The sequence below is a fragment of the Dermatophagoides farinae genome, chromosome 7, assembly GCF_024713945.1.
Source record: "Dermatophagoides farinae isolate YC_2012a chromosome 7, ASM2471394v1, whole genome shotgun sequence".
Classification (NCBI taxonomy): domain Eukaryota; kingdom Metazoa; phylum Arthropoda; class Arachnida; order Sarcoptiformes; family Pyroglyphidae; genus Dermatophagoides; species Dermatophagoides farinae.
This window is the reverse complement of record NC_134683.1, coordinates 4,764,086-4,785,108: the sequence shown is the minus strand read 5'-3', so window position 1 is coordinate 4,785,108 and position 21,023 is coordinate 4,764,086. Positions and strand designations below refer to the sequence as shown.

General features: G+C 30.3%; 1 protein-coding gene across 7 annotated transcripts in view; it reads right to left on the bottom strand.

Annotated features, from left to right (window-relative positions):
• Positions 1 to 21,023, bottom strand: part of LOC124496027 (uncharacterized) — a 35,751-nt gene that overhangs the window by 987 nt on the left and 13,741 nt on the right. For 3 of the 7 annotated variants that reach the window (XM_075732598.1, XM_075732597.1, XM_075732599.1), the window contains exons 4-14: positions 13,299 to 13,571; positions 12,121 to 12,342; positions 11,755 to 12,057; positions 11,024 to 11,143; positions 5,601 to 5,774; positions 5,309 to 5,537; positions 4,951 to 5,243; positions 2,348 to 2,826; positions 1,155 to 2,268; positions 756 to 992; positions 280 to 694 (exon numbers count right to left, since the gene is read on the bottom strand). In XM_075732598.1, coding sequence (XP_075588713.1) covers positions 280 to 694; positions 756 to 992; positions 1,155 to 2,268; positions 2,348 to 2,826; positions 4,951 to 5,243; positions 5,309 to 5,537; positions 5,601 to 5,774; positions 11,024 to 11,143; positions 11,755 to 12,057; positions 12,121 to 12,342; positions 13,299 to 13,571 — 3,859 coding nt within the window. Of the gene's footprint in view, positions 1 to 279; positions 695 to 755; positions 993 to 1,154; positions 2,269 to 2,347; positions 2,827 to 4,950; positions 5,244 to 5,308; positions 5,538 to 5,600; positions 5,775 to 11,023; positions 11,144 to 11,754; positions 12,058 to 12,120; positions 12,343 to 13,298; positions 13,572 to 13,740; positions 13,960 to 21,023 lie in introns of those variants that run through there. The other 4 variants (XM_047059484.2, XM_047059483.2, XM_075732601.1 and 1 more) reach the window with 4 other exon arrangements.

Genomic DNA, 21,023 nt, shown 5'->3' with positions numbered 1-21,023 from the left:
TAAATGTTTAATGATAATACGCAATCAACATTAAATTATTATTAGCCACGCAGCTATGATTGAGTTACTAATCTTTCTATATATATGAAAAAGCTTTTTCTTCGTTCTAGTAACCACAAACCACATCATCATTTTCATTGGGTAAGTGGAAACCAAAGAAAAAAAGAAAATCATAAGAGATTCATCACAATTTATATAATTGCAATATCGTCTAATTTATATGAGTATGTGGTTTTGATATGTTTGAATTTTGATCTGGTGTAATAAGAGAATACATACATTAATGTAAGTTGATGATGATGGTGATGATGTAGATGTGAATGATTATTATTACGTAACTGTTGTTGCTGTTGTTGTTGTTGTTGTTCACATTGATTAATCAATGATGTTGGTTCACTATCGATACATCGATTATCATAATCACCTAAACCAATACCAATAACATGGCCATTTGTAATTTGATGACCATCATTAGTGGTTGTTAATATTGTTGATGAATCTGATTGATGACCAGCACCACCATTCATGTGATGTAAACCATCCATAATGGTTATTGAACTAGAACGAACCAATTCTTTTAATATTGACATTTCTTGTTGTTGTTGTATATCATTTGGATCATTCGAATTATGATGGTGATGATGATGATGATGTGGATGATGGAAAGGCACTTTATTCTCCGATGATGATGTTGCTAAGTTTGTTTGAAAAATTAGATGGATGAGAATCAAACTAAACCAAATCGTAAAACTTACATGGTTGTCTTTGTCTTTGATGGCCAATTGGCTGTAAAAATAATGAATGATGATCACGTGAGCAAAGAAAACAGGCAACAGCTACAATAACAATGACAACAATCAATGATGATATCACCGGTAATAATATTTCATAATCGGCGAATGAAATTTCATTCGTTGATGATGGCATTGGTGGATAGGCGATTGATGCAATTTTTGAATTTTCGAAACCAATTTTGTTTAAAAATGATGAATCTGTTTTCAATGCAATTGGGACAATTCAAATGATTATTATAATTCAGATTGAATAGAATATTAGAATATTATATTATTAATATATAATTAAACAATTAATTGATACTTTTGAATAACCATTGAAAATATATCAAAATGAATCAAAATGAAATGGACACATACCGCCATTTGTAATGTTGGGCGTAATAAATTGATGGATCACTTGTGTCGAACCGGCTGATGAATGAGCTGTTATTTCGATTTCATATGCTGTACTGGGCGTCAATTTTCGTAGTAAAAAATTTTCACGAGGATTATGTTGCATAGCTAATATGGACCAGCTTGGATTTGACATTGTTGACGATGATGACGATGATGGGTGTTGCTGTTGTTGTTGCTGTAAGGCACTTGATGGTGGCTGTGACTTTGATGGTGAGGGCCGAATACGTAATGTAAAATGATTGATTGGACATTCGTTATTTTTCCAATTGACCAGATTGACAATAATGGCTGGAATCGCTGAACCACCACCACCACCACTGCCAACCACGACATTACCATATGGTCCACCACCAGCAATAGTTTCACTTATTAAACTATTTCTTGGCGGTGGTGTTGGAGCTTCACCTCTTGTACGTGCAATTAATGGTGTACTTGGTTCAGATTTACCAACAGAATTATGTGCTGTAGCGAAAAATTCATATGAACGTCCACACTCCAAACCGGTAACAGTATGACGACCATTTGGTTCAAGTATCGATATATCATGCCAGTTATTTGATATTATCATTGATTGTTGTCCATTATTATTATTATTCATTGAATGGTGTAAGATTTTAGCACCAGGTGCAAATGGATGGTCAACCATATTCGTTGATGAAGATGATGATAATGATGATGATAATGGTTGATATGAACGATAATAAAGAGTTAAATCATTCGATGACGAACTAGTTGTTCGCGAATTACTACCACCACCATATGTAGCTGATGACCAGGATATTGTTATCGAATCACTTGTAGATGAATGTAAACGTAATAATGGTGCACTTGGTGGTACATCAGCTAATGTTTGTACGGACACAACTTCGGACCGTGGTCCAGTACCACGTGTGTTGAATGCTTGTACCCATGCTTTATAAATGGTTGATCGATGTAGATTAGTTATATGTGATTCATGACGGCCATTCATCTGTACATTTTCAATTGTTTTATATAGATCGGTATCGGATTTTTCGGCACGATAACCAATATAATAACCACTAATTTCACCATTCCATTCGGATTTTTTTGGTGCCTTTGAGAAAAAGAATAAAAAATTTCATTTCAAAATAAATAAATATATGGTCTGTTTTTTTAGCGTTTGTGGTTCATACCTTCCAGGTTATTTTAACTGAATTTGGTCCAGTTGGTGTGGCCATTACATCGATTGGTGGACTTTCTGGTGCACTTTGTTCAGTTCGAAAACGCATCCATTTCGAATAATCACTTTGTCCCAAACGATTTACAGCTGCAATACGAATTTGATATAACGAATTTGAACGTAGATCACTGATAATTGTTTGTCGTAATGATCCATTGGAAATGATTTTTTCGATCGGCATGGTTATTGTTTGAATTGCTGTTGTTGTTGTCATTGTTTGATCGTCATTATCATCATTATTATGATTACGATTATTAATCGATGTTGATGATTCGGTTGATGTTATATCATTATGATGATGAACAATTAGACGATATTGAACCACATATTTAACAATGATAGAATTTCCGTTAAATGATTCATGCCAACGTATTTCCGCTTTTGATTCAGTCACGTTTGTAATGGAAAACTCATCAGGAACATCGGGTTTTTCTTTTCATTACGATAATCGTCATCAGGATTCAACAAAAAATAAAAAGAAAAAATCAAAAATTAAAGCGAACAAAAAACAATTAAGCTAATAGCGTTAACAAAAATATTATGCCGAATTAGACAACAAATAAATGAATGAAAAGACAAAAATAGCCACCATAGACAATGAAAGTTTTGTGGAAAAAAAGGACAAATAACACAGCCAACAACAGACGGACAGTATTTGTTTCGAAAGAAAACATTTCAATCATGCACGCAGCTATAACGAAAACAGAAAACAAAATCACTACTACCACCATACTCGGAAATGAATTCGAACGGAATTTCCGAATCAAAAAAGAATTTTTTTCTCTTTCTTTTTTTGCCTTTGTCAGCAAAATTTGGTCAATTTTTCGATCATCTTTTCCGGTGTGTCTGCATGCATAGAACGCCTCGAATATCGATTGGAAAAATATTTCATCAAGACCGGATATATGCATGTATGGACACAATTGTAAAGTATTGGATAAAATTCACAAACGACGTTACTCGATAAAACATTTGAATTACAAATCACTGATTATCTTGGTGATATGTTATGATGATGATTCCTTATTCTTTCTCAATCCAAATGAAAAAACTTTCAATAAAGGCAACGACGACAATAATTTAGCTAAATACAAATTATTATTGGCAAAGAAATGGTTAATGAAAACTAACAATCTCTCTTCAACCCTGATAAACATATGAAAAGAGAGAATATTCATGAATGAATGGTAAAATACCGGCTGTTTCTGAATATTTCTATATTTTCGTTTCGTCAATATTTTCCTAGCCTTCGATTAGTTGTTAGTGTTTATTGGCTGTGTCATGACAATCCATTTGATTCAACAATATTAACGTTGGCAGGAGAGAGAACGAGAGAGATGAAAATACGAATCCAAAATGTCGTTTCAAAAAAGACCGGGATAAAAAACTACTGACTTTTTTATTCTCGATTCTAGTTCTAGGACTATCCAATTCTAATTTGTTTTTCCTCTCTTTCTCACTGGTTCATTCTATTGTCATTATTATCATTTTTCGTTGTTCAAATCTCTAGAATCTTGTGTAAGCACAATTATATTCGAATGAAAATGAATGAAATGAATTCTATGAAAGACATACACACATACATTCATTTAGGCTATCTTGGTTATCGTATGTGTTCCCATTACGTCATCATTATTTGTCACGCACTGGTAATAATAATTAAAGGTTCAATTTCATCATTTGTGTGTGTGTGTGTGTGTGTGTGTGTGTGTGGCGGGTGGGGGTGAAAAAAAAGAAACGAAATTTCAAAGAACAAAGAAAATGAAGAGCCCGTTGAGTGAGTGAGAGAGAAAGAGAAAAAAGAAAAAAGAAGTGAGAATGAATGAGAAATTCTACCACATTCACCAGTTCTTGTTGTTATTTTTTCGGATCGATCCGATCCCGTATTCAACAAACGAAATTCATAGAACGGGAAAGAATAAACACTTTTTTCTTTTGAATGAATGAGACCCGTATTTATTTCGGAATTTTTTTCACTCAATTTGATGTGATTCTATTTTAATTCGTTTCGATTATCATCATCATCAATGATTTGGCCTATCTGGTAATGATTATGAAAAATTGAAATTAGCTTGAAATTCTATCTGTCATCATCATTTTGATAATGGTATGATTTCTTTTCATTGCAATAATGAGAATATAAATCTCCAAGGTCCAATTTTTTTCGAAATTTCGAAACAGATTCATTTCATTTTCACATTTCAACTTTGTCAATCAATGAGATTGATTAGACTTTATTCGAGAAGAAAATGGAATAATGAAAGAGAAAAAACATTTCACAAATTTGGCTAAAAGAATTTCGCTTGTTGTATGGACATGGCAATTATTTATCATTTTAAAATATCCGGATCAAAAAGAAAGAAAAATTCAACTGGGAATCCTATTAGAGGATCGACTACTACAACTGCAATTTGTATGACCCAGAAATATGTTTTTAAATTTTTGACAAAAATATCCGGACTCATAATAATGATGATAAATAAGAAGATTAAAATTGACAAGCGAAAGAGAGAAAGAAATGAAATGATACACACACAGAGAGAGAGTGAGACATACCTTTCACAATGAGACGAATTTTCATCTCAGCCCAACCATATTCATTACTTGCTTTACATTGAAATATACGAGAATCATCACGTGTTGGTTTACGTATTGTCAATACTGACACAATTAAATGATTCAATGTTGACGATGGCGATTCTTGATCCACTAGTTCGAAATTACCAATCAAATTATCATCTATTGAGTCGAATAATTCATCATCGTCATTATTATTATCGTTGTTGTTGTTATTTTGATTAGCGTTTCGTTCGTCATTTGAGAGAAATTTCGATGAAATTTCCTTGATTCTATTGAAAAAATGTCCATTAATTGGTGGATTTATAGAAAATTCAAATTAATAATTTTGGCTTACTCGAATAGATATTTATCATTGAAATTATCATTAGCATTTAATGATATTTTTCCACGATGTTGATTATCACGCTTTGAATCTAATGATGAATCTAGATTCAAATGTGTACCATTCAATAGGAACCATTCCATATGTATTGGATGATCACCTTCGGGTGGACATATCAATCGTACTGGTTTATCTTTATATGCTGATTGTGTTATTGTTGACAATGTAAATCTTGGTGGTTCTATATGCAATTTTTTTTGTTAATTAATTTCAAGTTTTTTGAAAAAATAAATTTTCCACTTACCATTAACTTTGAGATGTATTAATTTTCCAATATCAGAACCATATCCATTGGTTGATTGACAAATATAAGGACCAGATTGTTGTTGTGTTGTTGATTTAATTGTTAGTGAGCCATTTGAATGTAGATAATAATGTACAGCATTATAAATGGGTACATACTCCCAAGGGCTAGAACCTTGTTTGTTTGGAAAAAAGAAAAGCAAAGAAAAAAAATCAAGTTATTTAATCAAATTGATGACAAAAACGTGTGTCAATCAAATCGAATCGATCAATTAATCAAATTTCAAGTGGAGAATTGATAAAAATTCATCAATTATACTTGAATTGTTTTCAAATATTAATGATACATTTTCATCCTGAAAGAAACAAAATGGGAAAATATGATTTCAACAATAGCAAAAAAAAAAATCATAACTTGGTGCTTAGACGTGCTCGAATATTAATTCTGTTTTCAATCGCAAATAAACAACAACGACAACAATGTGTGTCATTAAGAAGAAATCAGCATGTCCATGAACCATTTGGCCAATCATCATTACTTATAATCATTAACAACTCACTGATGATGATGGTGAAGAATTTGTTAAAAAAAACCGATCCAACAAACGTATGGACTATGTTATGTACAATTCTTTTTGTTGTTATTCTTGTTTCGAACACACAGTGGCAACTGGCCACAGCCACCACGAAGGATATAATAATCTCACTCATGTATGTTTATCACAGTCTTTTTTCTTTGTATTTGCAACATCATAACATCAACAACCATATAGAATTGTAGTTTTGCTGACCTATTCAAAGCAATCTCATCATCATTATTTGGGGGTTTTACAATGAAAACAAAAATGAATCGAAATTGAACAAGCAATGAGAAACTTATATATCGATCGAAAAGGAAAAAACAAATCGAATCGATTCAAACATCATCAACATTGGTTATTAATCTAATAGTATGTATGACGATGATGATCTATCGACATTCATCCATTCATTCATTCAGAGTCCAATTGAATTGAATCGAAGAAAAAAACTTGGCAAAAGGATATATTGATTTGTATTATTATTCTAGGGAAAATTGAGAGAAAAAACGAAACGAAACGAAACTGGTGAACAAGTATTGATTACATCATTGTTGTTGTTGTTGTTCGTTATTTGGTTCTTGAATTTTTTTCCACACATACATCGAGAGAGATCCGGAACTTTTGTAAGAAAATGCACCAAGAAGTGAAAAAAAATATATAAATTATTCGTGAATAAAGGAACTTGTTTTTTGTTTTGTTTTGTTTGTTTCGAGGAAGATCAATTGATCAGATTGATTATCAATATCTGCGATTTATTGTTGTTGTTGTTTTGTTTGCATCTTCAAGCAGTCCGAATGAATTTCGGTTTTCATCATCATCATTTTCACTATTGATCCAAAAAAAAAAAAAAAAATAATTTCAAGAATCTTCAGCCTTTCATCATCAACCAGAACAACAAAAGAAACATAAAAATGAATGTTATATAACAACATAAAATAGATTGAATAGAATCAGAAAGAGAACATTTGAATTGAATAATAATATCAAGAATATACGAGAATAAAAAAAATGATGAAATTCTTGAATCATGATGATGATGATGATGATTGGGTTTCTTCTTTCATTACTTGTCTGTCTGTCCGACTGAATGACTGACTGACTGGATAACTGGATTCTTTTATTTCTCATTTCTACATTCATTCAATTACGTTGGAGAAAATGAAATTGAAAAAGAATCGCATATCAAATAAATTGCTACAGCAGATTTCTTTGCAGACACGTTTTTGACGTTCATTTTTGTTGTTTGGTCGATTAAAGTTTTTTTTTTGCTTAAATTGCTTTGATTCATTTCATTTTCATTATTATTATCGTTTTTTATTGTTTGGTGAATGAGTTTTTCTCACTTTTTTTCAAATGATGATGATCATCGTCATATTGATGATCGATAATGATTCTAAGGGATTCTTTTCATTTCTTTTCAATTCAAAGAAATACATTCGAAGAAACGGTAAAAAAAATTCTTTTTTGAAACAATTTCTACGGTGGGTTTGTATTTTTTCGTTTATTTTCATTTCCATCATCTATTTGATGTGTTTCTTTTGTGTTAATTTTTTTTATTCATTTCATTCATTTTTACTCATGAGATAACTGGCATTATAATTTTAATTAAATACTCGTCATTCTGTGAAAAACTAGAGAAACAATGTTCCATTGATTAGTGAAACAAAAGAGAGAAAAATGACCAGATATTCTTTAGATGAAAACAAAAACAAAAAAAAGAAAAATTCTGGAAAAAAAAAATTCAACCGATTTTGTGGCAGCCATTATTGTTTCTTTCTTTTCATCAAAATCAAAACAAGAGAATGAAAACTCAACAATTTTGCCGTCTGACAGAAAAAAAATGTTCAAATTTTTTCTTATATCTAAAGACAAGTTGTTTGGAGAGAAAAAACAGTATTGAAAAAAACATGAGGATGATGATGAATCTTGGTTTTGAGTGAGAGCCCGATTTTTTCCAATCATTTTTTTTCGTTGATTCTCACCATACAACACACACACACAAATCAAATCCGAGAGAAAGAGAAAAAATCGATATCTACAACAAATGATGATGATGATATGATTTCGATTCTCGAATATGGCAATAACTACACTATTATCATCATCATCATCATCATCAATGATTGTATGGCATTTATTGCCATTATTTTTCTCTCTGGATGATGATTCGATACAGAATTTCTTGCATCATTCAATCACGAAAAATAATAACATAGAATGCTGTGAAAATAAATCTAGAAAAACAAGATTTGCCCACAAAGTAGAGTTTTCATTTCCATTTTTTCTACTTCAAATGATGATGATTCAAACTTTTTTGTTTTTGATTATGGACTAGTTGCAAAGTTTTCAATCATGAAATCATGAAAAATTTTTGAAAATTGAAATTCAATATTTTTCTTTTGTTTCTGCCACAAAAAAGAGCATAATCACACAAATTTTTTTCTCTCTCTCTCGTGATTCTGATTCTATAATTTTGTCATCATTATTCTATTGGATTGGTTCTGATTTATATTTATTTATTTCCTTCACAGAAGAAAGTGTTGATAGTGGCGGTATTATCGACATATCGATGTATATTGACATTTAGAATTTAGTTTGTCGATTCAAGTTTTTTCTTTTTGATTTTCGCATTTTCATTTTTTCATGCTGCCACCACTGGATTATTACTGGATTATTCGTTCATTCAATAAGACATTTCGAGATATCTTGAAAACTTGATCCGATTCCAATGAAGGAGAAAAACGAGATTACTACTACAACAATAACATTATATGTTCATTCATAAGACATAATTGGATCATCATCATTCTCTTTTTTTCTGTAACAAATATGATTCACAGTCGTTATCATCAGTATTGCAGCATCATTTTCGAGTGGATCAAACCAACAAGAAAGCAAGCAATCCAAAGATTGAAAATGAAAAGAGAAATTCCATTTGTGGATACAAATAAATTCTTTCAGGAACAAATGATTTTCGATTACAGTTTGATTCGCTTTGAAAGTGCTAATTTAGTAGTGTTGTTATTGGACTAACTTGCTACGCTTTTCACTAGGTTTTGGATTGTGATTTCATTTCATTTCATTTTTTTCGTTTACGCCTGATTGCTACTTGACAAAAAAAAGTCAATAGTGATTCGAAACACACACACACACACAACCACGACGACGACATCAACAATCATCATCATCATCATCAAGTTGATGATTGGTCATCGTTGTAGAGTTTCAATGAAATCAAGATTATGAATCGATTCATTCTCTCTGTGTGTGTGTTCTCCGCCTGTGATTGTCGAATGTACAAATCTATTTTTTGTTTCATTTCTAGAATTCTGAACTATTACACACACACACACACTCCCACTGTTATTATCATTATTAAACACTGGTATTATTTTTTCGGGTTTCATGCATGTACTGAGGAGAATGGGAGCCATAGAAAAAAAAAGAAAAACATAGGTCTTGAGATTGAATACAGTACACAGTATCCAGTTCAGATTTAGGTTTAGGTTTCAACTCAGTCATTTTCCCATTATAACTATCGGTTATTTTTTTTTGTTTGTTTGTCATGCCATGATAGCAATAGGCAATGAATGAATGAATCTTTTTTCCTGGATGCAGAATGTCTTTTTATTTGACTTTTTTTTTCTTCTTCACCATGATCATCATCGCGCACTTATAATAAACACAACACACATATAAATTATGGCCAAGAAAACAGGAGAGTGGACTTTATATATAAAGTAAAGTTCCAAGAAGAAAAAAATGAATCATTTATACCGATGGGGCCAAACTTTTGTTCATTCTTCATTCATTCGGTATCTACTTTTTTTCACAAAAAGAAAATTTTCCCGTTTTTTCAAATCTTAGGATATAAAAAAAGAATCTTTGAAAAAAATTGTGATATGAGAAACACACACACACACAGATAAAAGTTGAAGGCGGGTTTCATGTTTGCTTTTTTTCTCCGTTTTGTTAAAAAAATAAATATATTTTTTTCATATTTTTTTTCATCACATCGAAGCTTTCTTTCTCATTTTTTTTTATTCTTCCTTGAAAAAGTTCACAGAAAAAAAAGTTAATAATAATAATACCGGACTTTTGAGAAAAAGAAAATAACTTTTTTTGTTGTTATTGTTATGTGTGAAAAATAAGGTTAGGCTCATAAGAATATTCTTTATAATCATAAAATTGTGTTTCAATCTCTCTCTCTCTCTTTCTTTCTTTGTTGGCTTTTTACAAATTTTAAGCCAATATTTCATACAATTTGATTCAAGAAGAAATCAAAAGAATTGATTCCAGACAAAGTTCAACTTGGTGGTGATAAAGATTTAGCCCATTACAACAAAAACGAAACGAAAATTTCAAATTCATATCAATTCAAATGGTGAAACAAATTGTGAGATGGATGGATATAAATTTAAAGAAACAAATTAAAAAAGAAAAAACTGGAAAGCAATTTCAAAAAAAAAGAAAGAAACTTTTCATTTTGAAATTATTGTTGTTGTTGTCATTGTGATGTGAACACATATAGACACAAAAAAGAAACGAAATTAAATTCTCATCCAAAGAAACTACCAACTACTGTGTCTGGTTTGTGTGTATTTAATCTCAATTCTTTTCAACAACAACGCACACACATACAGACAGTATGTGAAAGTTTACATCTCGATTACATACAAGTATAAAGTATGTGCATCGTTGAATTTCAATTAAACTTTGGAAAGAAAAAATTCTAAATTCTTTTAGAATTTTCTTTCTCTCATATCTGTAGGTAAGTGATTGTTAAGGCTCAACAGCAACAAAAAAAACGGAAACTTTTGTCAAGAGAAAAATATCAACTTACCTATGGCACGTTTCCATGTGGTAAATGGTTTTGGTGAACCTGATGCCAGACAATCAATTTTGACGGATTGATGAAGAATTACTTGCGTGTCTTTTGGTTCAATTAGCCATTGCGGTGGTGCTACAAGAATGTGATTTAAACAAATTTAACAAAATTATTATGTAAGCAATCAATGTGGATTCGAGACAAACAAACAATTTTCAAGGAATAACGTTTGTGTTTGCGGATATTATTCAAGTTCGACAAAACAAACATTTATTTTGCCATTTCAGCATCATTTCACTTGTGCATGTTTTTTTTTGTTTTGTTTCGCAAGATTCGGCTTTTGGTGAAAAAAATTGTAGACTAAATTATAATTGTATTATCAGATGATATCTAAAAACTAAAAACAACACGACAATTCTGCTAGAATCATCAGCCGAAAAAAATGAATTTAAATTAGCTAGTGCAGAAATCGATGCCAATGTGAAAGGAAAAAAATTAATTAGCTTGGATTGTCTATGTTTAGATTGCAAAGTTTTTTTTCGGTTTCGAGGATCAAACTTTGATTGATAATATTCATGTGATTATAATTGCTGTTAAAAAAGGAGAGAGAAAATTTTCTTGCCAAATCGACATTATTTTTTGTCGTAACTGCAGTTGAGTGGAAATTAAACTTTTTTTCTAATCATTTTCTGCTCTATGTTTGTATCATTTGATTGAAAAAACCATCCATATCGACAAAAACTTACCATTAACTTTGAGCAATGAACTTTGTGATGTTTTTGCTGCATCATTGGAAACCACGCAGGTTATATTGCCAGCATGTGATAATGTTAAACTATCAACAGTAAGCATTGAATAATCACGAAAATGTTGTGTACGATAAATAGCACCAGTATCTTCGGTAGGTAAATCAGATTCAATACGATGACCATCTTGTGACCACAGAAAACGGAATGGTTGATCACCTTTCATTACTGAACACATTGCACGTGCTTTCATTCCAACTTGTAAATCAGCAGGAAATTCAAATGGTGCTACGTGTGGTGGATCTTTTTTTTTGGAAAAACAAATGTTTAAAACAATAACCGAAAACACAGGAAAAACCAACTTACCCATCACTTTTAGATGAACAGTTGCACCATTTTTCATGATTAAATCTTTGTTATTGGATGATTGCGAAAATTTGTTTCCATTGTCCAATAAATGTTGTTGTTGTTCGTCTATAAAATAGCAATAATAGCTACCTTCATCCAGACGTTTCTGTGATGATTGTATAATCAACGTGCCATTCGTTTGTACATGTTGCCGATGATCATATGGTAGTATTGTATTTTCTGTTCAAATTAAAGTTTTTTTTTTAAAAATTTTTGTTCAAAAAAAACAAAACAAAATAAATGTTCATTATCATCATCATTAGTCACACTAATTACGGATTCAAATCTCGCATTTTTTCGTCTGTGTTGTAATTTCGACTCAAAAAAATAAATAAATTTTTTTGAGTCGAAAACATGAAAAAACTTTTAAGCCTTTGATTTTTTTTTCTTCATTCTCGTTACTATTACTGATTCTTGTCTTGTAATGTTGTTGTTGTTGTTGCTTCAAGCGATTCTATATTCTGTCATTTGGAGAAAAAAAAATTTGCATTTTTTCAAGTAAATTTTTAATATGTCCAATGTTCGTATGTGTATAAAAAATGAATTTTATAATCGGAACAAAAAAAACAAACGTTAATGTCAATGATGATTGGACCTTATTATTCTGAACTTTGGAATCTGATTTATTTGGAATTTTAGTATTAAAAAAAATCATGTTTCACATTCACATATCAGCAGAGAATCCCAGAGGCATTATCTATGGATAGAGATAGATGGTTAAAAGTTTAGAAAAAAAAATTTTCTCAAATCATCATCATGTTATTCTGTGTAGCATTTTTTTCATCAATACAAAGTATAATTTAATTATATCGAAATTTCGTTGTTGTTGAAATTCACACATAACTGTGAATGAATGAATACATTTACAGAGATCAACAACAACAAAACAGAATTGAAATTTGAATTTTTTTTCTGTAATTCCATCATTAGAATTGATAATGATGATGATAGAGTAATGAGCGAGAATGAATTAAACATAGAAAACGGTCGAATAAATCGAAAAATTTTCTCTGTTCTCTGTTTGTTTGTTTGTTTGGATGAACAAATGTTAATGGTGAATGAACACAGATCTTTTTAATTAAAAGTTTTCATTCTATTTTTGTTGTTTTGTTTTGTATTTTGAAATTTTTTCATACCTTTTTGCCATTTGATTGGCATTATTACTGATGATGATGATGAGACAGAATTACTATTATCAATAACAGCAGCAGTATTGGCAGCAGATGAAGGCAAAAGTTTTTTATTTGTAATCATTTTGGATGGATCGATTAATGGACAAATAAGCTGTGCTTTTTGTCCACTAATTACAATAACCGCTGATGATGATGATGATGACGTCGATGATGAAGATGAAGGCTGATCCATTTGTAATTCGGCAAATTCTAATGATGGCGGTGGTGTTTCAACAACTGAATTTCAAAAAAAAGAAAAAAGAAAAATAGAACAAAATTAGGCAATGACAATGATAATAAATCAGAAAAGGGCAATTTTTGTCATCTTTGAATTTATTATTTTTTTAAAAAAATTCAAATTTAAATTCAAATATTCTTCTTATTATCATCAGGAAAGATTCATGACTTTATCACAGGATCATTCATATAATTCAAGACTGGATGTTAATAATTTGATTATATTTCTACGAAACAGAAACAGAAAAAATCGATTCACGAAAAGCAAAGACAATGAAATGCAAGAAGGCAAATTTTCTTTTATTACTTGGTGTGTGTTGTATGTATGCAAATTTCATCATGATTCATCATCATGATGTTTAGAAATCAAATATATGATGATGATGACGCTAGTTCATTGGTTTTTCGTTGACATAATAATGTGTGTGCGTTGAAAGAAATTACTAAAACGACAGCAGCTCGACTTGTGCCATCTGATATTTTTGGTTAAGATTTTTTCCAATTTTCTATCTCAATATGCTGTGTGTGTGTTTTGTGTATGCATATCAAAATGAACTCGACTCTTGTTGTTTTTTCACAAAACTGAATTTTCAATTTTGATTTTGCTTGGAGATCTACACAAGAGTGTAATGTGTGTGTCGCTAGGTTTCGATTTTTTTTTCATTTTGAGAAAGGGAAAAAAATTTTCATCGTCTCTATTTTTTTTTTGTGGAAAAATGTCGTCATTCGTTGTTGTTGAAAATGCCATCTGGGAATCTTTTCATTTGTTCGGAGCTAGTCTGATGATGTGTGCAAAAATTGAATTGAATTAAATTCTCCTTTTGTCTTTTTCCGTTCGGTTCGAAATCGATACAAAATTAAATATCTATATATATATATATCCATCTCAATCAATTGTTTTTAATTACTTTATTTTCTCAATGATCAATGTCGATAATCGAAAGATCAATGTGTCTATGAGTGTGATAAGTGGAACAAAACGAAAAAAAAATTCGTTGATGATGATGTTGGAATTTCATTCTCTCTCTCTTGTTCACTCAAATTACCCGATTCAGTATACGACGATCCAGTACGAAGAAAGTAAAAGAGAAAAAAATTTCAAACACATTTTCTAACCTCCGATTGAATCGATAGATCCTTGTGTGTGTGTGTGATGAAGAAGAATTTGAAAAGATTGAATCAAAAGCAGCAGACAGAAAGCAGAATTGAAACTCCAGAATCAAGATAGATAGATAGACAGATGATAATTGAATCGAGAAAAAGACGAAAAAAAAATTGAAAGACTTTGTGTGTGTGTGTGTGTGAAAAGATTTCGGCCGCCACCGTCTTTTTAGAATTACACACGAGACGATGACGTGTTGACAGATCGTCGTCGCCGTCGAACAAAACGACTTTAAGAATGATGATTTCGACTTTTTCTCATTTCTCACTCTCTCCATTTGTCTGTTTGTGTGAGAAAAAAATTCACCGATCCAATCGTTGAAAATTGGAAACAAAAAAAAAATGAAATGAAAAGACACCAAAGATGAAACGAATGAATAAAATGGCAGAAAATCAAGATTCCTGATGATCTAATTTCAATCTATTGTATGTGAGTCGTAATTCAATCAATTCTATATTTATGTATGTATTCATTACATAATTTGAGGATATATTTTTTCTCTTTCTAATTTCCATAATTCTTTTTTTCCACAAAATAAATAATGATAATGTGATTTCTATATGGAATTTCGGTAATTTCAAAAAAAAAAATTGAATTTTCACAAAAAAAATTCAATTCTCATCATCGGTTTTTGTTTGTTAACTTTATAGCCACCATTTAAATGATGATGATGATGATAATTATCATTGTTCATCATGAGCAATTTCTGGTTCTATTTTTGTCGGGCAATAAAATAATCGTTCTTTCCTGTTCACATAATCCAAGAGAAAACGAAATATTGGCGGCCAGCTTTTTATTCATTACATTCATTCATAATATGAACACCATTATGATGATAATCACATGTGTGTTCCCAAGTGTGTTGCAAATATTTGGTAATACGGTAATAATAAATATATTCTATTCTATATAGAATTTAGAATTTCATTTTCACACACTACAACAATATTCTTGATTCTAAAAGGTCAGTAATAGTAGTAATCCAAATATCGAAATAATAGAAATACCGTACATGTCAGAAATGATTATGAAAATATTAACTAAAAATAATAACCGCAGCCAGTTCTTTTCTTTCGTTCTCTGGCCGGTTGTTAAATATTTCCGATGAAAATAATTCGGACAATTCGACTTTTTGTGCTTTTTGTCGTGGTTCACAAAACGAATGAATAGATGATATCTAGCAGCAGCTTTCATTGTCAAAATGGTCATCACTTTAGCATCATGAAAAATGAATGAAGAGATTTAAACTGCTTGTGAAAAACATTATTCTCATTAATCGAAATTAACGAATCATAATGTTATTTTTGTGTTTTCATTTCTTGGTAATAAATTTTCATATAATCACATGGAGAATTACCGAAAAATCTCGTCATCAAATTAACCGAAAAAAAAAATCATTTTCAAAACACGAGAGGAAACAACAAACAATCTTCTGACATTTATTCATTTTAGACGATGATGATTCACCAAAGGACCATCATCGGAGATTAATTTCGAAATTCCAATTTCAAAATCAATTTTTATCGATTTTCCTGAAACTGAAGAGCTGGAAATGGATTTTGTCATCAAATCAAATGACCAAATGATGGTTTGTTTTAATTAACGAAAAATAGCATTAAACATGTCGAATCTATAGATGAAATTATTTTTTTTTCACCGAAATCAATCAAATGAATGGATTTTTTTCCTTCTGGATTTCATTTATATTCATTGATTGATTCTCATGGTACAATGGAAACAAGGAATTTTTGCTGTTGATTTGTTTTCGTTTGGCCAAACAAAAACAGTTCTGAGTACTGTGTAACCTGGAGCATATTTTTTGGATTGTTGTTCAATACAAGTTTTCGTTATATACAAATTCACCTAGGATACACTCACACACTTTCAAACAACAGAGAAAATGAATCCGTTTCAAGTGGCCATCAATAAATGAATGAATAAAAACAAGTTCTCGAATTACAACAACAACAACATGAATAAACACTTGAAAAGATCTAGATTCTATATCATCTCATTAATGAAATCATTGATTTTCAATTTTCAAGTGGTTATCATCATAATGATAAGATTCATTTTTCTAAATTTAAAATATGATGATAATTCCAAGTTAGAATCAAACCAAATAGAATCATCATCATAATTATAATTAGCTTTGTAATGTAAAGAGAAAAAGCGAAAAAAATTTCAAGTTTAAAAAAAAATTTCAATGATGACGATGATCTATGTTTGGCGACACAGACACACAGCATCTTATTTTAAGTGTGCGTGTGTGGACATTTTGGAAAAAAATGATTCAAGAATTTTTCTTCAATTCTTTATGCTTTAGTGATTTCTCGTATATATATACAGTTCTCAATCTCGATACATGGTTGACTGATTTTCAACTTTTTTTTGTCGTTGCTGCTGTTGAAAGTGAAGAAAAGCAAAAAAAAAAAAAAAATAAAGAATGAATCCCGATAAATTGATGGTGACAAATAATTTTCTGATGATGATGACAATGATGGTGTGACATTATCTATTCTGATAAATTGTTTTTGTTATTGAAGGAAACAAAAGAAGAAGAAGAAAAAATTATTGTCATCACTGCTCTTGATTCATTCATTTGTTCATTTAAAACAATTTTCAATGTGGCAAAATTATTAATAGAATGGCAATTGGTCAATTGATGATTGATAAAAAAAAATAATCTGGTGGTGTTTTTAAATTTTTTTTTGTTCGTTAAATTACAAACCGGAAACAAGAAAATTCCTGAATATTGTAATATTCGTGTAAACATATCAATATCGAAATTGTCAGAAGGATCCACTAGTAGTACAGAATTCGACATTCAAAAGAAAATCTGGAGAAAAAAATTGCATGTCCAGTATGTTTTTGTTGTTCAATATTATTATTGTGAGACATTGTTATGTCGAAACTAGAGGAGAAAGGAGAAAAAAAAATCGCAAAGCAATCAATTTGGATTTTTTTTCGATTAATAATTCATCCACATCCACAACATCCATACCATAAACAACAACAACAACAACCGGAGTTTGAACCCGAACGGAAAAAAACGGAACAATAACCACTATTGACGAACTTTTGACGACTATGGAACTTTTTTTCCTTTCTCTTACACACACACACAGTGATCCATTCATAAATACAAAAGGTCTATGTTCAGCTAAACTAATCGATTTTCAATCCGACCAGAAAAAACGAAGAAAACAAAAAAACGACAAAGACGAAAATCGAAAAAAGTTGAACAAAAAAGTGAATTAAACTTTTTCAATCGAAATCCTATGATGACGATGAAGAATTGAAAAAAATATATCACCGTATTGTCCCACAAGAATTGCAAGTAAAATGTAAAAAAAAAACTTTTATCAATGTAAAGATTTTTTCTCGATTCAGGATCATAGTATATTTGTCACACACACATGGATTGTATGTTTTTTCTTCTTCAAGAATGATGATGAATGATGATGATATTGATATGTTTTTGCTCAAATAAAATAAATGAATTTTATTTTGTCGAAAATTTGTAAAAAAAGAAAAATGTCAACTGCATACCATTATAATTCTTTTTTTTTCTATAGGTGTGATTCTTTAAATGTTTTCTTCTTCCCGGTTAGTTCAATTCGATGCAAAGAAATTTTCAGAAATGAATCTAGTGTCAAAAAAAAAATTTCAGATTCAAATTGAAATGAAGCTGATTTTTTATCTTGGAAAATGTAAATTTAACCTATCTCTCGCTCTCTCTCGAGTGTAATCATCATCAATATATTCTAATGGTGAATTTTATTCAGTTTCAACATAATATCTATCTGATGGAATAATTTTCATCTTGCGATATATTCAGATTCAGATTGTACTATTGTCTATGAACGTGTGTAGCTATTCTTTCATTCTTTCGTTGCTGTTACGACGACAAAGAGAATTTTTATCGATTATATTCACACACCGAGACACACACTGTGTTTTATTTTTTATTTTTTGATTTGAAATTTTTGTATTGAAAATTCTTGAATTTAAATTTTAAAATAAACGAATCCTCTATCTATCCATTTCCATTGAATTGCATATTTTTCTCATTCTTTTCTCTTCGCACACACACACACAAACACAGAGAGAAATCTTTCGGTTATTTACTTCTTCTCTCTTTTCACGGATATTCCATTCATTCATCGTTCCCGAAAAAAACCCCGAACAACAGCAACAACAAAAAAGGAAAAAATTCTTAGAAACTTATCCAGCAAAAAAAGAAAAACGAATGAAAAAATAGTAAGAGATAAGAATAGAATATAGAATCGACACACAGAAACCACCAAATGTGCCAATGTCGAATGGCATACAACATGGTTGTGTTAATGTTAAAGAATGTTGTGTGAGATAAATGAATGAACGATCAACTCAACTCATTATGGGTGGCGGCAGCGGCAGTGTGTGTGTGTGTCATTCAATTTTTCGCTGTTATCGATATACTTTATTATTGATACAATGTTTGTGTGTGTTACAAAATGTGTATGATATAATCATTCAGCGACAATTTTTTTTTGTTTGCCCACCAACTATGAAATCTTGTTTGTTTATTGTTTGGATCGTCGTCGTCAACGGCGATTATTTTGATGATGATGATGTTTTTTTTCAACTGAAAAAAAGTACCAGAACCTATGAATATGAATCAAGATCAATCGATGCCAAGCAACGAAAACAAAACGAAAAAATTTCGAAAATCTCCAACACAGACATCATTGAACAGATAGGATAGATTGGATCGAATAAAGTGAATGTGGAAAAAAAAGTTATTTAGATTCAACTTGAATAAACTGCTACTATCGACGATGATTCACAATACTATCGATACTTTTTATTATGAGATTCTTTTCTCTTGTTTTTCTGCCCCATGATATCATCATCATTATTGAAACACTGATTCTCTCTCTTTCTCTTCAAGTGAAGTAACTATCGTTTTCTTTCCCATAAGTAGAATCAATTTAAATTTATCTCAATTTTTTCTTGGTTTTACTTTGTCGTTGCTGTTCCAAATACTTGACGTTTATGGAACTTGAATAAAGTGATTGTTTTGTAATAGGAACGAGGCAAAAAATGAGAAAAAAAAACTTTTTCAGTTTGAAAAAAAGAATTTCGGTAATTTTTCTTTTCATAATCCCTTTGGGATATTTTTCGAGAAAATCCGAACAAATACATCGATCCTCAATCAATGAATTAAGTGTTCAAACAAAAGGGTTAATAACACAACACACAATCCAATCAATGCATATGGCCATATAGTCAGGAAATTATTTATGTTGTAAAATAATGATGATGATGATGATGATGGGTAACCCGTATATTAATCCAAATCAGCAATATGTTTACAATATGGATATCGATTAGAATTTTTTGTGTGTGTTGAAAACCTACGGGAAATAAAAAAAACAACCAATGTGTGGAAGTTTTTGTTTATCGATTAGTAGTTTGCAAATAAAGAGTTGTTTCACTCTCTGGTTTAAGCCAAAGTGATTAATTAATGTTTTGTTTGTTTGTTTATTTTGATTAATCAAAATAATTGCTGTTGTAAGGAAAAAAACGAAATATTTCAGCAATTTGAAAATTTCCTGGAAAAATTCAACAACCGCTTGACATTCATAACAACGACAATCGATCGATCGATTGACAAATTTGTCTAGCACATTGAAAAAGTGGAAATTTTATTTGCATTTTCGTCGTAAAAAAATGTTTGAAAAAAATATGAAAATCCAAAAGTGATTTGTTGAATGAATGTTGTTGACTATATTGTGATTGATGATTGATTGATTTTTTTTTTTGGCAAATCCATTCTCAAATAAAATGATGCAAGCAAACACAACAGTAATGATGATTTTGTTTAAATCAATCGTTAAGCTTCAAAGATTATACATATTCTCTATTTCTATTTTCATTCTGCATAAATATATCTTATGCAAAAAAAATGAAATTTTTTTCAAAAACCAATTTTCATAAGAAAATTTATTTCATGCTTTCATGGAAAGAAACACATAAATATATCCAAATTTTTTTTTCACACTCGAATCTTTGGTAGAAACTGTGTGTTCATAATCAATAAGCCAAAGATTTATTGTTATTATTATTATGGCAGCAACGATTACTACTGATACACCATAAGGCAAAAGAATTTATCATCATCATCATCGATGGAAAATCGAGAAAAATTCTCTTCCAGCTATTGAAATGATGATGGTAATGGTAATAATGATAATGGCAACAGCAATTCTATCTAGAATGAGTTTTATAGTTTAAGGTTAAAA